This window comes from Citrus clementina, unplaced genomic scaffold (genome assembly GCF_000493195.1).
Source record: "Citrus clementina cultivar Clemenules unplaced genomic scaffold, Citrus_clementina_v1.0 scaffold_3, whole genome shotgun sequence".
In the NCBI taxonomy this organism is placed as follows: Eukaryota; Viridiplantae; Streptophyta; class Magnoliopsida; order Sapindales; family Rutaceae; genus Citrus; species Citrus x clementina.
The window spans coordinates 3,526,419-3,543,632 of record NW_006262339.1 but is presented as its reverse complement, the minus strand read 5'-3'; the positions used below and the strand labels follow the sequence as shown (position 1 = coordinate 3,543,632).

General features: G+C 37.3%; 2 protein-coding genes across 3 annotated transcripts; both read left to right on the top strand.

Annotated features, from left to right (window-relative positions):
* Positions 1 to 2,559: 2,559 nt before the first annotated feature.
* On the top strand, positions 2,560 to 7,874 carry LOC18046023 (copper methylamine oxidase). 2 transcript variants are annotated; one of them, XM_006439841.2, is made up of 12 exons: positions 2,560 to 3,009; positions 3,550 to 3,659; positions 3,787 to 4,092; positions 4,262 to 4,374; positions 4,470 to 4,800; positions 4,881 to 5,096; positions 5,197 to 5,433; positions 5,852 to 6,037; positions 6,187 to 6,327; positions 6,806 to 7,074; positions 7,203 to 7,284; positions 7,423 to 7,874. In XM_006439841.2, exons 1-12 carry the CDS (start codon positions 2,808 to 2,810, stop codon positions 7,555 to 7,557), a joined length of 2,328 nt encoding a protein of 775 aa, XP_006439904.1. In that variant the 5' UTR covers positions 2,560 to 2,807; the 3' UTR covers positions 7,558 to 7,874. The 2 variants fall into 2 exon arrangements, with proteins under 2 accessions (XP_006439904.1, XP_024045469.1); XM_024189701.1 differs by lacking the exon at positions 2,560 to 3,009 and adding an exon at positions 3,326 to 3,404.
* A 6,151-nt stretch (positions 7,875 to 14,025) lies between these two features.
* On the top strand, positions 14,026 to 16,465 carry LOC18046022. The gene has a single exon (XM_024189343.1). The coding sequence runs from the start codon at positions 14,076 to 14,078 to the stop codon at positions 15,909 to 15,911; it is 1,836 nt and encodes a 611-aa protein (XP_024045111.1). The 5' UTR covers positions 14,026 to 14,075; the 3' UTR covers positions 15,912 to 16,465.
* The last annotated feature ends 749 nt before the right edge of the window (positions 16,466 to 17,214 follow it).

Here is a 17,214-nt window from a genome sequence, read left to right as displayed (position 1 = left end):
GGTCGAATGTGACATAAAGTATTTACAATGGGACAAAACTATGTTGTTCTACGGTTTTAGTATTTTCTGATTTAATTACAAAACAGTCCTTATTGTTGGCCATAAAATGGGAAAAAAATACTTGTTTCCAAGACGTTAACATCTAAGCCCCACAAATAATAAATAATTATTAAATGTTAAGTTTTTACCCTGCTTTCTACTTCTTAATCCCTCTCCTGCATTACGCTCCCTTTTTCTTTTTCCTTATTTCTTCTCCTCTTCCTTAGTAATTAGATTTTCATAGATAATTTTAGTCTTTAAATTTTCAAAGATAACAAGAGGGGTTTACATCAAATTGATTTATTCAATTTTCTCAATCATAAAGCATACTTTTTCGAGTTATTATAAAGTTTAAAAACATCATCACACAACCATTTATTTATTAATTTGTTTTGACAAAAAGAAAAAAGAGAAGTTCCTAAAGTATATTAATTGCACATACATACATACAACACATAGATTTTTTTTTTAAAGATGTGGGGGGAGGGGGGGGGGGTGGATAGGCAAGCCCAAATACAATTTTTTACCCCCTTACCACCCCTAAGAATCGAACCCGCATTTTGGTAGAGGGTACAGTTTCACTGCAACCAACCCGACCACGCCCTTGGGGGCATACATACAACACATAGATGGTTATAGTTCATTTAATTTGTATAGATAGTTACAATCTATTTAATTTGTCGAATATCCATAAAAAAAGAAATTCAAATTTCATTATGGATGGAGGCTCAAGATTTAAGAGATAAGAGATAGAGAGTGTGTGTATAAAATATGATGAAATCATTAACTTCGCTTAGTAATTGAAAGAGATTGCCCCTTGAGAGTAACTAATTTATTTGAGTAGATAAAGAAATAAAGAATGAATTAGACAAGAGTGATTAAAGGAAATTGGGAAAAAAAAAAAAAACAGGGGAGGGTGAAGAAGATTGCAGAGAGGAAAAATATGTATCAAAATTTTGAAATCTTTAACTTTTTTTATTTTTAACAAACAACAAGGACTGCAACGTTATTAATGAAATAAAGATATCCAAACCATAAATCTAATGGTGAAAGCCAAAATACAAAGTGAAGAGTATGGTGCTCCCAGAGGCAGCGTAAATTTTATATTGACAAAAAAATATTTGAAAATGGATTAGTTTGCAAAGGAGTGTTTGGTGGAGGTAGGTGATTGGAGGTGACTCAGCTTTGATTAAAGCAGAAGCATCATTTCCATTCAAGTGGATCTCTTGGATGTCTACTAGGTTTTACACTGAGAATGACCTCCAAATACATCCAAATTTATAGGACCAATCATGGGCCGTTAGATTCAACTTTGATGTTAATTAAGTTACTAATTAAATGATTAATAATCATATTTGACATTCTTCTGCCTTGCTTCCATTAACTCTCGAGTTATTGACAATGTCCTTTCCCACTTTGATAAGTTATCACTGTCAATCCGACCAATGATTTTGTAATGTGCATATATTTTTAATAAATATGCATGGATTTTTTTCCCCCAACTTAACATAGAAGCAACTGAAAGGACACTTAATCTTATTAATAATTTTTTAGCAAGATATTAATATAAAGGTAAATGCTATGTTACAATTAATGTAACATACACACTCAACAACAACCACACAAATTGTGTAGGTCCATCATTTGTGTAGTTGTTATTGAGTGTGTATGTTACATTAATTGTAACATAGGGGCTCCCTAATATAAAATGACGGACATTGCATATTGGTTATGGTGCAATTTTTACCAAGTATCAATATCATAACTGAAGACTACAATGTCAAGTGTGCCATTTCTTATGAATACTAATAGAATTTAAGAATTTAAGAATCTAAGAATTAAACATAGGGTCTAGCTATATTAGCTATACTCTAATTTAGAGCATGCATTGCAGCTATTGGATCGAAAGTTGAAACAACTAATATTCATTTTAATTTTATATCTAACTAATATAGTAGATGCTCTAAGTTAGGGTATCTCCGACATAGCGATTCCCTTAAACATATCGTGCAAAAATTAATATTTAATGTTAAATTGTATGTCATGTTATAATTCGGAGGGGAAATCTGATGCTAACTAGATAGTGGGTACAAGACAATGCAACTTTAGATGTTAATGTCGTATTAGCCAAGAGTTAAGGCAGATCTACCTCCCTTGCGTAACACCTCCCCTTTTATATGATTATTACAACTTGTTTTGCAAAAAGTTGGGCTATCTTTGATATATCTCAACACATTAGTCCTTATACGAAATATGGAGTGCGCGTAGGCCTTATAACGGAAAATATCAGAAAATTCCATTTAAACCCGTAATATTTTGTCACTTAGCACAAGCAGATCCCCCTATCATCCCCAGCGTACTTATCTTATTACAGGTTCCTTTGATAAGGCCCCGGAATTTTATAAAACCTATAAAAAAGCCCAAATCTTGACTTATCCCCTTCGTATAACAGAAAAAAAAAAATTACAAGTGGACGATTTGCACGTGGCTTCCTGCGCACTCCCCATATATAGAAGCCCAAACTCTTCCCACTCTCCCTGCAAATTGTTTCAGTTTCGCTGATCACACTATACTCCCTTCACATTCTTTTGTTCAAGAACGAAAAGGTTTCTTGAAGATTCAAGGAGTTCCGTAAAGAGAAAGAAAGAAAGTAGTGTTGCAGAGAGAGTGAGATTGGAAGATTGGAGTGAAGAGGGTCCTTGCTGTATGTCAAAAGATTGTAAAGAGACTTATTGTGGTGGAATTGGAGAGCTTGCTAACCCTTTGCAATGGCCTCAACTTCGAAAAAGGCGACGCTTTCTTCTTTCAGCGCTCAGGCACTCGCTCAAGATTCTGTTTCTGTTTCTGCTCCCAGAGCCTCTATGGTACGGGATTGGAGTAGTGATCAGCCGCCCAAGAACGCTGCCATAGCTTCTTTGATTCACCCTGTTGATCCCCTTGCCGAAACTTCCTTAAACCCTTCATCTAAAGGTACGTTCTTCCTCTTGTATGTCTGCTTCATTTTGTTCTTTATGTTTCTTTGTGTCGTTCTTTTGGATCATCTTCGTGTTTGCTTGTCGTTGCTGTGATTGTCTATTTGTCATATTGTTGTTTTCTTATATTCTTTTTTGGTGTCTATGAGTTATTTATGTGCATGACATTAATTTATGTCGGCAAAAGAATATTCCTTAGGTTGATTGAGTATTGATTAGATTCAAGAGTCAATCTTTGTTTTTATTATTTTCAATACAACGAGTCTATTGACATTAATTAATGTGCATGACATTAATTTGTTTATTGATGCATGTCTGCTTGAATGATGATTGCATCTGTTTGGAGTGTTGATCTCTTCGTGCCCTTGATGGAACCTTGACAATAAGCAAAAGGTTTTTACACTAAATTACTTTGGTCTAGGGCTTTTAATTATTTGGGATGTGTTTATTTAATTTTCTTCTTTTCATTCGTTGTAGAAGTTGCATAATTTGTTTACTTACAAGTGGTAGATTGGCTAAGCTTGTATTGAGTGTGCAGGAATAACTGCCATGCCCAGGCCTCAAACCAGCCATCCTTTGGACCCTTTGTCTCCAGCCGAAATCTCTGTAGCAGTGGCAACTGTCAGAGCTGCTGGACCCACTCCAGAGGTCAATCACACCCTACTTCCTTTTAAAAATACACTTCTACGATAACAAGTTCTCATGATTGGTGTCATGAGTTCTTCCACTTTAGATTTTACTTTCAAATTTACAACTAACTTTGCTTTAATTGCAGGTCAGAGATAGCATGCGCTTTGTTGAAGTGGTCCTGGTGGAACCAGATAAAAATGTTGTGGCACTAGCAGATGCTTACTTCTTCCCCCCATTCCAACCATCATTGCTTCCCAGAACCAAAGGCGGGCCTGTTATTCCTAGCAAGCTCCCTCCTAGGAGAGCTAGACTGGTTGTGTATAACAAAAAGTCTAATGAAACTAGTATATGGATTGTTGAGTTATCACAAGTACATGCTGTCACTCGAGGTGGACATCATAGGGGAAAAGTCGTATCATCACGCGTCGTTCCTGACATTCAACCTCCAATGGTATGTCTCTTTTCAATTTAGACAGAAGAAATAAAATATATCAGTTACTTTCTAGCACTTAATAATTTGAGGAACCCCTGCTGAATCTATGTTCATATGCTTGCTTAAAAAGTTATGCTTCTTCTTGTTCTTTTTTTTTTTTTTTTTGAATTTTTTTGTTCAACTTCAGGATGCTGAGGAATATGCTCAATGTGAAGCTGCTGTGAAAGCCTTTCCTCCATTTAAGGAGGCAATGAAGAAAAGGGGAATTGAAGACATGGATCTCGTGATGGTCGATGCCTGGTAAGTTAAATCAATGCCATATCAGTTTTAATTCGAAGTTTCTAGTTGGCACCATACATACTCTTTTATTTCTAAGAGTTTTACACTTTCCACAGGTGTGTTGGTTGTTACAGCGATGCTGATGCCCCTAGCCGAAGACTTGCTAAACCTCTTATATTCTGTAGAACTGAGAGTGACTGTCCAATGGAAAATGGTTATGCCCGCCCAGTTGAGGGCATCTATGTACTTGTTGATATGCAAAACATGGTGGTGATTGAGTTTGAAGACCGAAAACTTGTTCCACTGCCTCCAGCAGATCCTCTGCGGAACTATACCCGTGGTGAAACAAGAGGTGGTGTTGATAGAAGTGATGTGAAGCCTTTGCAAATTGTTCAACCTGAAGGTCCTAGTTTTCGCGTCAATGGGTACTTTGTACAATGGCAAAAGGTAGATCTTGGAATTGGTTTATTGATGTATATTTTATTAAATCATGCTGTGTTGTCTTATGTCTTGTTTCTGGTTGTCAGTGGAATTTTCGTATTGGTTTCACCCCTAGGGAAGGATTGGTAATCTACTCTGTTGCATACCTTGATGGTAGTCGAGGTCGAAGATCTGTTGCTCACAGATTGAGTTTTGTTGAGATGGTTGTGCCTTATGGCGATCCCAATGAGCCACATTACAGGAAGAATGCTTTTGATGCAGGGGAAGACGGCCTTGGGAAAAATGCACATTCTCTTAAAAAGGTATGACGATTATTTTTCCAGTATGTGTCACTTATAGTTTTTGACATCTATATTTTAGTAGTTGGTTCCAAACTGATGCTGAATGAATCTGCTTTTGCAGGGGTGTGACTGTTTGGGCTATATTAAATACTTTGATGCCCACTTTACAAATTTTACTGGCGGTGTTGAAACAATAGAAAATTGTGTATGCTTGCATGAAGAGGATCATGGGATGTTATGGAAGCATCAAGATTGGAGAACTGGCTTCGCGGAGGTTCGAAGATCTAGACGGCTAACAGTGTCTTTTATTTGTACTGTGGCCAACTATGAGTATGGGTTCTATTGGCACTTTTATCAGGCAAGTGGAAAATCATATGGTTTTTGTGTGAAATTTTATTATCTGCAATGAAACTGTTGACTTTCCCGACCTGTCATCTCTGCAATGATAGAAGAATTGGAAATTCATAGAAGTCAGATATAATTGCATCTGCATATATGATGGTGATTCTTCTCTGTTCTTCATTATACTGTGCCAATAAGAACTTATAACCTTTGTACAGTTTGACTACTAGCTTATATTTGACCTTGTTGCCTCAATCAGGGGAATTTCAGGATTTTCAAGTAAAATTTTCCTGGTTCCATTATATTGAGCTTCTTGGCGTTTTATTTTTAACCTATATTGTTGCCAATCTTGTGGTCAAATTTGTTGCCAATCGTAACTGGTTGAGTTTTGCATGCTCTTTTGAAATTTAAGATGGCATTTCATGTTCTTACAGGATGGAAAAATAGAAGCTGAAGTTAAGCTTACAGGAGTCCTCAGCTTAGGGGCACTGCAACCTGGAGAATCCCGAAAATATGGTACAATGATTGCACCAAGTTTATATGCACCAGTTCATCAACACTTCTTCATTGCCCGTATGGATATGGAAGTTGACTGTAAACCTGGTGAAGCTTTCAATCAGGTATACTGCCTCAAATTTTGCTTATTCTCCCTGGGTCATTGTTTGATTATCATGGTTTATATGTTTATCCGTCAAGTAATATCCATTTTTGTTTCTCACCATTATACTGTTAATAAGGTCTTTCATATTACCTTTCTTCTCATATTTAGGTTGTTGAGGTAGATGTGAAAGTTGAGAAACCTGGGGGCTCCAATGTTCATAATAATGCATTCTATGCTGAAGAGACGCTGCTTAAATCTGAAATGCAAGCAATGCGTGATTGTAATCCTCTTACTGCTCGGCACTGGATTGTAAGGCATTCTAATCTTCAATTTTCAATTGCTTCTACCTATTGGTTCATTTATTTGACCAGTATGCAGCATACTTGGCCTTAATATTGTTAGGACAAGCGTACTTTACTTAATAGTATTTGATTTTTTTTAATGCTAGGTTGTAGTAAATATTCTCTCAAGTTTCCTATGTTCAAGCATACAGTAACATTACATTGTTATACTTTTAAAAAAAAAATTACATTTTTATAAGCTTCATTTCACTTACAATTCTGCTGTATAAGGGTGAACTGTTGGTTTAGTGATATTGTTTCGAAGCTATTTCACATGTGATGAGCAATTTGACAAGGGCAAAGCTAAGACAATGTCTATAATTCAAAATGAACAATGTTAACTATTTCAAGTTAAGACATTATTCATTTGTAGCTTCTGCTTTAAAATTTTTATAGTCACCGGTCTAGTTGTTTTGATTGACAATGCTTGCCGTATTATACCATAGGTGAGGAATACGAGAACTGTAAACCGGACTGGTCAGCTAACAGGGTACAAGTTGGTACCTGGTTCGAATTGTTTGCCATTGGCTGGTCCTGATGCCACCGTTTTTAGAAGAGCTGCCTTTTTGAAGCATAACCTTTGGGTTACAGCATATGCTCGCGACGAGATGTTTCCAGGAGGAGAATTTCCGAATCAGAATCCTCGTATTGGTGAAGGACTGCCAGCATGGGTGAAGCAGAATCGGCCGTTGGAAGAAAGCGATATAGTTCTTTGGTTTGTTGAATTGCTCTTATGCCTTTCACTTCTAAAACTTCTAATGAACAGCTATTTGTATTTAATAAGTAAATGGAGTTGCAGTTTGCAGCTTTAGCTGTGGTAATAACTAATAGAGGTAATGACAGGTATGTATTTGGCATCACACATGTTCCTCGGCTGGAAGATTGGCCTGTTATGCCTGTGGAGCGCATTGGCTTCATGCTTATGGTAATTACGTATCTAGTTAGCATGAGAATGTAGTTGCATACCAAACTCTTTTATTTTGAAAATGCTTCATTTTTTCTGTTAGAGATTTTGGATGACGGGTACGATTCTTGATTTTTTTTTTTTGTTTTCGGTGAGCAGCCGCACGGGTTCTTCAATTGCTCTCCTGCAGTTGATGTCCCGCCGAGTGCATGCGAATTGGATGCCAAAGACAACGATGTCAAAGATAACACTGTACCAAAGCCTATACGAGAGGGATTGCTGGCCAAGATCTGATTTCTAAAGCAATTGGCCATTTCAGCTCTTGGCATGCAGGACTGCCTTCTATCCTCCAATGTGGATTTCATCTTACAAGTCAAAACTTTCTTTGTATTGAACCAGTGGCTGTTTCTGTTTTTTCTTTCTTTTTTTTTTTTTTTCCTCCCCCACATGTCATTCGTGTTGACTGTTGACTGATCTCTTGCCATGTGGAAGGAACGTCATTCTGGAAGTCAATTGTCTTCGACTTTGGGTCTTTTCCATTATGCGAGTTGAAATCCCCTTCGATCGTAGAATCGCCAAGTTACGTAACGAACTTATTAATTTCAAATGTTGTCCTTCTCGTATTTATACTTAATAATAATGAGATAACATTGGTTACGTAATCTAATTGTAACCATTCAAAAATGAAAAGAAAATAAAATTAGATCATATATATTGTTTTGTTTTATAAAAAAGAAAAAGAAAAAGAAAAAGTGAAAGAAACAAAAGAGCGGAGAAAAAAACAAAAGACCATAATAATAATAATTATTTCATTGTATTTGCAATGAGCGAATAAATTGACGAGGTTTTTATCATTAACTTTCAGGGTAATTATCATAAACCTCTCCTAAAGTTTGGCGTATTCTCAATTTGATAGATTATATTCGCGTTGGGAAATTATCATTCGTATATTCTATAGATGCTCTGTTATCAAAAATACTATAACACTTTGAAGGTGTATCAATCATCCACTCTAAGTTGACAAAATATATCTACCGTCCACCAAATCGTTACTTGCCGTTTAAATAAGATAATGCCAGAGGTATAATTTAGTTTTTTCATATGATACAAGTGATAATTTAAGGGTATACAAGTGATAATAAAATAATTTAAGGGTATACAAGTGATACTTTTCAAGGGTAAAATCGTCAATTCACTATAATTCCGTTGACTTTCAAACGGCAGCTAACGATTTGGTGGTCGACAGACAGCTTTTGTCAATTTAAGGTAAACGATTGATACACCCTCAAAGTGTTGTAATATTTTTATAACAGAGCATCTATAGGGTATACGAATAATAATATTCATATCCGCGTATTCTCAACCACCTCTCCTGACGTTAGTATATCATTTAGTAAAATACTATAATTTAGGTTAGTGAGGGCAAGATGACAATAGAACACATTAATAATAAAAAATTCAAATAAATTTAAAAATATCACGTTGGGTTCTGAAATTGGCACGAATTTTGTTATTATCCAATAGGTAAAAAACAGAAGCATGCTTTTAAGTAGCAAATATTATCACTAAAAAAAAAAGGAGAAAGAAAAATGGGGTTTTTAATTAAATACCCTTTAATAATTTTAAAATTATTTAAATACCCCCTCCCTTTTTTTATTTTCATGGATATCCTAATAAATGTGAGTAAAATCTGAAATGCCCTTAATGAATACATCAAATTCACTCAACTTCACTGTCTTCATATTTCTTTCACCCAAATCTCTTCTTATAGCCTAAATTCTCTTAAAATCCCCTGAAATCTCTCAAAATCTCTCATAACTTCTTATACAAATACAATTATGTATTCATTTCTTTAACACACACTCTTTCTTTAATTAAAAGTAGGTTCATTGCTTATTAAACAACTCAATAAGGTATGTTTTCCTCACATTATAATGTTTTATTTTCACCATTTTTTCTTATATGTAGAAATATATGTAATGTAGGTTGTTTAATAATTTTTTCAGCAATATAATTTACTTATGACGAAAATGTTTTGCATCATGCATTTCTTTTGATACTGTGTACGTCATGTAGTTAGTCATGTAGGTCGTGTAAGTAATATAGTCGTGTAGGTCGTGTAAGTTATGTAAGTAATATAGTCGTGTAGCTCGTGTAATTACTTGTATATGAAATTTGATATTATTGTTTTTATTGTATCATCAGATATGGTTTTGGTACATGTACTTATTCTCTTCAATAGTGAATGGATTGAGCAAAATGACGAGTATAAATTTAAAGGTTATAAGGCTAAAGGGATAATGATACCACGATCGACAACATATGCCGAATTGGTGGAGAAAATAGCTCAAGTTATTGATATAGATACTTCAAAATTCGAAATCACAATGAAGTTCAAGCTTAAGACATATAATCCTATGCCACTAATTACAATTCAAACAAATGATTATGTGGAATTTTTCTTAGAGGAAGTAGCTAGTGGAATGGAATTTAGACACCCACTTTGCATTACTTTTGAACGTAGATCAATTTCAGCAGTTCCGGTGGATAGACAACCTTCACCTCATCCTTCATGGGAAAAGAGTCATGCTTTCTCTAGTTATGTGCCTCCATCATTTCTTATTCTCAGTTCGAACAATTTTACTGTTGCAGATGAATCAGTAATTGAGTGTTTGCCTACTACACAACCGACTGACGAACAAGAAGCAGTTAATGAATTTGTGACTAGAGTTGATTGTTTGGATGAGCCACCATTAGTTGTTGATTCGGCATTAAGAGATAATACTCCAGCTACTATAAGTTCAAGAACCTCAAACAATGCACATGTGCCCAGAATAAATTTACTTGCTAGTAACAGTAATTTATTATCAACAGAAGTTAGGTAGTGAATATTATCACTCAAAAAAAAAATGGGCATCTCCTTACTCAAAGTTCAAACCAAAGCTACCAAGAACAACAACCCTTTCATTTTCTCTATCTCTGCAATGCTTTAATAGAAAAAGGATGCCATGATCAGGAGACCATGACGACGAACCCGAAGATGCCAACACCAGGGATGACTGAATCATGATCGCCAAGTAGAAGAATGCCGACCACTGAGCTTTGCCATTGACCCACAAACAACTTTAGTTTGTTCGAGCTGCAAATGAGGTATGAAAATGACTTATTACAGTGCAAGTTACAGTGCAAGTCAGATTTTTTTTTTAACTAGAATTAATCAATTTGGCAAAAAATGAGTAATGGGTCTTAATATTTTGAGAGTGTCTCTGTTGCTTCCATTTTTTTTCCATCAATGGGTGTTAGGTGTAGGTTAATGATTTTCGTAAATGCATGCTCACTTGATTTTGATTGAAGATGGCTTTAGCTATATTATGTTGCCTTATGAATGATTGAAAATGGGTATGAAAACTTTTTATTTGTTTAAGCTACCGCCACTAATTGTTGAACAGGGATTCATGTTAGTTTTTGTTAAATTACATATGTAATTAAGTGTTGGAGATACCTTGAAGTATATATTAATATGTTGAGGATACTTGATTTTGTTTTTTTTTTCTCCTTAATCGTGATATGTACATGAGGGTTGAAAAAATGTCATGATTTATTGCATTCTCTCGCACTGGAGCGGTGCCTCACACTTGTATGTATGATTAATCTAATATCATTAAGAAAATACAAGACAACATTGATCAATTATTGTCTGAGGGACTAACATATGAGCTGCCAACGTAAGTTAAACTATTTGGGTTATCTTCAAATTCTATTTTTGGCTTATCATAATTTTGTAGTTCTGAACCTTCCACTTGAAAATGGTGTTATTTAATTTCAATTGATGCTTTCGTAATTTTGTTTGCTACAAAGGACATTTATTTATCCAGATGCCTATGAGAGAAACTGATAGAAATCCAATATTAGTGGATACAAAGATTTGAGCATGAAACACACTTCTTGCCGAATCTCAAAAAAGAAATGCAAGGTGTGTACATTTGGATGGTTTTTTTTTTTTCGATGTGATCGCGATTAAGGATTTATTTTTTAATGAATCACGGTCTGTTTATGTTGCTGATTTTCTTATATCAACATGCCTGCTGCTCCACAGAAATGATAATTTATGTGTGTGTCTCAGAAATACTAGGATTATTGCATTATATAAAATGAGTTCAAGCTTGTACCATTTTTTCTGCAATAATTTATTTAGGTGCTTTAAAGCATATATAAGTTTCAAAGAGATTAGTCACTGCTCGGAGCAGAAAAATTTGCATACAATTATGATTTGTTCCAGAGCCAATTTGAAGTTTGTCTTGAACTCTGGAAGGGTGAGCGAGAGGCCAGTTTCACTCCATTGGAAATGCTGCTATTGTCAATTTGAATTTGTGTGCCCTGCAATATTAAAGCCAGAAATCACACCTATTCCTTCGCAGGCAAACTCTGATAAGACACCGAGCTAGGAAAAAAAAAATCTGACTTCATTTCTCCGTATAGAGCTTCCTCATTAAAGTGAACTAGTCCCGCATTCGCTTCCAGCAAAGAAGCCATATTTTTCCTACTTTATTGTATATTTGTTGATTCATTGTGTGTTTTCATATAATGTATGTTTATCATGTAACTTCAGCATTTGTTGTAGGTTTCATTGTTGTGATTTCATATTTATTATTATTTTTTTTTATTAATAAAGGGCTCTAAAAAGACGGGAATGTGCAACCCCAGAGACATCATTGTTTAAGATGCTAAACATATTTAACGAAATAGATTGAAAGCAATTGAGGCCTAAAGGAAAAGATAAGCTATAAGTAGCAAGAAAATATGTTGCTGCATTTGCTTCCCGGTAATATATGGTTTATTTGAATAACCCAATCACGGCGGATAAGCTCTTGGATGGCTTGGATTAGAGAAAGATGCTCATTAATGGTGGGGCTTGAATTAGAGACTAACTACAAGATACACTTGCTGTCCACTTCCACTATCACCCAGCGAAAGCCATATAGCCAAGTTATAGATAACCCATGAAATAAACCCCAAAGTTCAGCAGATGTTACCATATTTATTATTCTTTAAACAGTAGAGTATTATATCTATAATCCATTTTCAGAACTCACAATCTCTCTCTCCCCTAAATTCGTTTCCGTTTCTCATTATACTTTTAGTTGTACTTGGATGTATATCATTTTTTTTCAACTCAGGGGTATTTTGGTCATTTAATCAAGCAACAAACGGTCAAATAAATGGTATTCTAACTTCAAGGGAGGTGATTGAGAATACGTGAATATAATCTATCAAACTGAGAATACCTAAAACCTCAGGGGAGGTTTCTGATAATTACCCTTAATTTTCAAATTCACACAGATTTTTCTTGGGAAATTTACGAAAATAACCATAAAATTTTTGCTATTTTCACAATTAACCCTCTCAACTTTTTTCTATCAACATTAGCCAAACACACGCTTTTCTCCCCAAATTACCCTTCTTTACGAACGAAAAGAAGCTTGGTGCGACATGCCCAAGTCTTGGTGCGACAGGCACCTGTCGCACCAAGCTTTGGTGCGACAGGCACATGTCGCACCATGCTTTGGTGCGACAGGCAACCTGTCGCACCAAGCTTTGGTGCGACAGGCAACCTGTCGCACCATGCTTTGGTGCGACAGGCAACCTGTCGCACCAAGCTTCGTGCGACAAGTTGCCTTCTTCTACCTCAGTATTTGTTTGTTTTCGCCAGTCCTTTCGTCTTTGTTCGTCTCTTCTTATTCGTATGTAATATCTTCTTCTACCTCAGATCGAATCTCATCCGACAACCCAAACAACAAAACAAAATTAGCTTTTTAATTCTCCAAAATCCAATTTCGGAATTCAAATTCCCCAGGATTTTCCATCAAAAGCCACGTTGCGAAATGCTAGGCAAGTTGTACGGAGACCTACCTCCACCCTTCGATGAGGACAAACCCACCAACACGACCACCACTGTCTGGTCAATTTTCGCACCACCACAGACCATCCTCAAGCCCCAATCCAAACCCAAAACCACCCAAAATTCTCTCCCGACTAGACCCCATTCCTCACCTACAATCGCACCTTCCGCCGACGACGTGGTAGCGCTGCCGCAACCGGCATTGGTCGACGTCACTTCGACCGTAATCGAGGAGCACGACCCCGCTAGACCGAACAATTACGAGGATTATAGGAGAGAGAAGAAGAAGAAAGAGGTGGATGCTGAAATTAGTAGAGGAAGGCAAGAGGAAGAGGAAAGGGAGATGAGAGAGAGGGGTAATTTGGTCTCAACGGTTCTTTTATGGCTAATGTTGATAGAAATTTGTTTGAGGGGTTAAGATGGAAAAAACTAAAATTTTTATGGTTATTGGTGTAAATTTCCCATTTTTCTTCCCCGACACGGCAGAAATGCTTGGGAAGCAGCAGAAAGTTTTGTCAAAAGTCAGTAAGCAATTTTTAATATGGAATTATTTATCCGCGGTAACCGGAGTCATTGTTTTGTTTGTAGATTCTGGTAAACTTCCTCCTGTACAACGCAGTTCCTAGTAGATTCGTCGTCAACAACACTCGTCGCGCAGCCACTCGAGTGGAGGACGGAGCTCCATTCGGAAAAGTAAAGAAAACGCAACGCTAGTTAGACTTTCTTTTACTAGTCATTCTTTTTTGGTTTTTACAGTCGCAACCATTTCAAATCTTTATTTTAAGTCTTTAACAACATCATCCCTACGTGTATATATTTATAAAAAAAAAAAGATTATAATAAATAAAAAAAGAAAGAAAAAAAAAAAAAAAACACCAGCAGGTCGAGACCAGAAGAAAGAAGAAAGAGAGAAATGGCTGCGACGGTTACTCATGTTGCTTCTGCTGTTGTGGTTGAAGAAGAAAAATCACAATCGCTGCAAGAAGAATTGTCGCTCCCAATTTTACTCGCCGATCGAGTCATAAAATCGGCTCAGGAAGCCGAATCCTCCAAACAAGAATGCGCTGAATTGAGAAAGCAAGTGGAGCGTCTCTCGCAAATGCTCCGCTCCTGCGTCCGCCTCGCCACCTCATCACAGCCCCTCTACGAACGCCCCATCCGCCGCGTCGCCGCTGACGTCGCCAAGAACCTCGACCGCTCCCTCACCCTCGTCCGCCGGTGCAAGCACGCCGGCGTCCTCCGCCACGTCTTCTCCATCACCACCAACGCCGACTTCAAGAAGGTCTTCTCCCTCCTTGAATCTTCCATCGGCGACATGCGCTGGCTCTTGACCATCTTTGACTCCGACGAGGTCAACCTCTCTCTCCCGCCCATCGCCAGCAACGACCCCATCCTCGCCTGGGTCTGGTCTTTCATTTCCACCATCCAGATGGGCCAGATCAAATCCCGCGTTGACGCCGCCAACGAACTCGCGTCCTTGGCGCGCGACAACAACCGTAACAGAAAAATCATCGTCGAAGAGGGCGGAATTCTACCTTTGCTAAAGCTCCTCAAAGAAGCCGCCTCGCCCGACGCCCAAACCGCCGCCGCCAACGCGCTCTTCAACATTGCTACTGACCAGGAAACGGTGCGTTTCATTGTTGATGTTTTAGGGGTTCCCATAATTGTTAGTGTCTTGGGAGAAGCTCCCGTGAAAGTTCAAGTTGCCGTCGCTAATCTGGTGGCGCGAATGGCTGAACTCGATTCAATTGCACAAGAGGAATTCGTTAGAGAGAATGTTACGAGGTCGTTAATTTCGTTACTGTGTATGGATATAGCGTTGGACTTGCCTAAACCTGAGTCTGCTAAGACTACCATTCATTCACTTGTTCAAATGAAAAAAGAAATGACAGAGAGGTCTACAAATGTAACCAATAACTCAGATGGTAGCAGTCGCGGTGGGCATGGGCAGCATTATAATAAGAAGGATAAGGAGTTAGAGACCCCGGAAGTGAAGGCTAAGGTTCGGATTGCATGTGCTGAGGCTCTTTGGAAGTTGTCCAAGGGATGTTTATTGTGTTGCAAGAAGGTTACAGAGACAAAAGGCCTGCTCTGTTTGCCCAAAATTATTGAGATGGAGAGAGGGGAGTTGCAGTTTAATTGTTTGATGACTATTATGGAGATCACTGTGGCGGCAGAATCCAATGCTGAGCTCAGACGCTCAGCTTTCAAGACTAATTCTCCAGCAGCAAAGGCCGTTTTGGACCAGCTTTTGAGATTGATTCATGAAGAAAGTGATGCCATGTTGCAAACTCCAGCTATTAGGTCAATTGGTTGCTTGGCTAAAACTTTTCCTGCAAAGGAGAAGAGAATGATTGGCCCTCTGGTTGCTCTGCTTAGTAATAGGAATGTGGATGTGGCAACAGAAGCAGTTATTGCCTTGAGCAAATTTGTGTCCCCCGATAATTTCAATCGTTCAGAGCACTCAAAGGCAATTATTGAGTTTGATGGTGTTCCGCCTTTGATGAGGTTGTTGAAGATTAGTGATCGAGCACAAGTGCATGGACTTGTATTCTTATGTTACCTTGCATTGAGTGCGGGAAATAGTAAGGCTCTTGAACAAGCCAGGGCATTGAATGCTCTCGAGGGAGCAGCTCGTACCGTGTTACCTCAACATCCTGAGCTGAGGGATTTGTTCGCTCAAGCAATATACCACCTCACTCTTTATCAGGCTGGAAGCCATCCTCACAGACAAACTTATGCACCGTAGATGCCTCTGTTTGAGCAGCTAGTTATTTCATCCTTCACATTTACTACTTGTGTTGTAAAATTGTTTCATTATTTGTGAATGGAAGGCAAAAAATGTATGATGATAGCACCAGAGATATGTTTTTAAAAAAGAAACTAATAAGAATAATAATAATAATAATGTTAATCAGTTGCCTTTACCTGTATTTGTTTGTCTGTAAAAATGTATCTGTAGTTGGCAGTACATAATTCAACAGGATTTTCTGAATGTGATGCCGAAGAAATAACGCATGTTTGGGCAGAAGAGGTTTCTGCTGAAGTAATTGGAGCTAATAAGTTTGTTCTAAGTACTGTAGTTGTGGCTTCTGCTCTTTGTCCTCAAAACCTATGCTGGTTTGAGATCCCTGAATGGCTGGCCGCATATTGCTCAAATATATTTGTAATCCCATTGACATCCTGAGTCAGAATGTGGCTTTGAAGTTGATTTGACTTTCGAGCAGTTAAGTTGTCTCAAGAGCAATATTTCATATTTTCATCAGTCTATTGCATCCATCACATTCACTCCTGTAAACAATAAGCACAGATTACTCTTTCTTTCTAATAGCTTCTGGGCTTTTGTTATGTTACATATACATGATTATGTAACAGCCGTTAGATTTTCATCTAACAGTTGTGGAAATAACATGATTTTATTATTTTATATTTTCACAACCGTTGGATGAAAATCCAACGGCTGCTACATAATCATGTAACATACATGATTCTTCTGAATAAAAGTAATATACCAACTGTTGTTTGTGACATTAAGACCTTGCAGATGATGTTGTCCTTGTTGCTTGCAAGAGTGATTTAGAGAATTCCATTTAATTCATTAACGTGAATTCTTGAAGATTGTGAGTAGAGGATTTTTAGAATTCATAAAAAATAATACAATCAACTAATGCATGTATGATATATGTAATTCAATTTAATGTAACTACCACTTGCATGATAATTTTTCAAAATAAATGCACATATTTTATAGCATCATTTACTTGTATAGCTGATATGATACTTCTAATGTATTCTGCAATATGTTGAGTAAGCGCATGGCTGCCATTGAGAGTAAAATCATAGGCTCGAGCCATAGTTGCGCATTACTTCTGCCAATGCTTCCCCCACACCCTCCCCCCGGGGGGGGGGGGGGGGCGGATATGATGCAGCATTTCTGTTGCCACCACCGATCCAATTTTTCACATACAATAGTTGTTTCCCTTTCTGGAATTCCGCATCCTTTGTAGTTTGTACTGCCCATTTTATTTTTGATCCACAAAATCTAACGATGA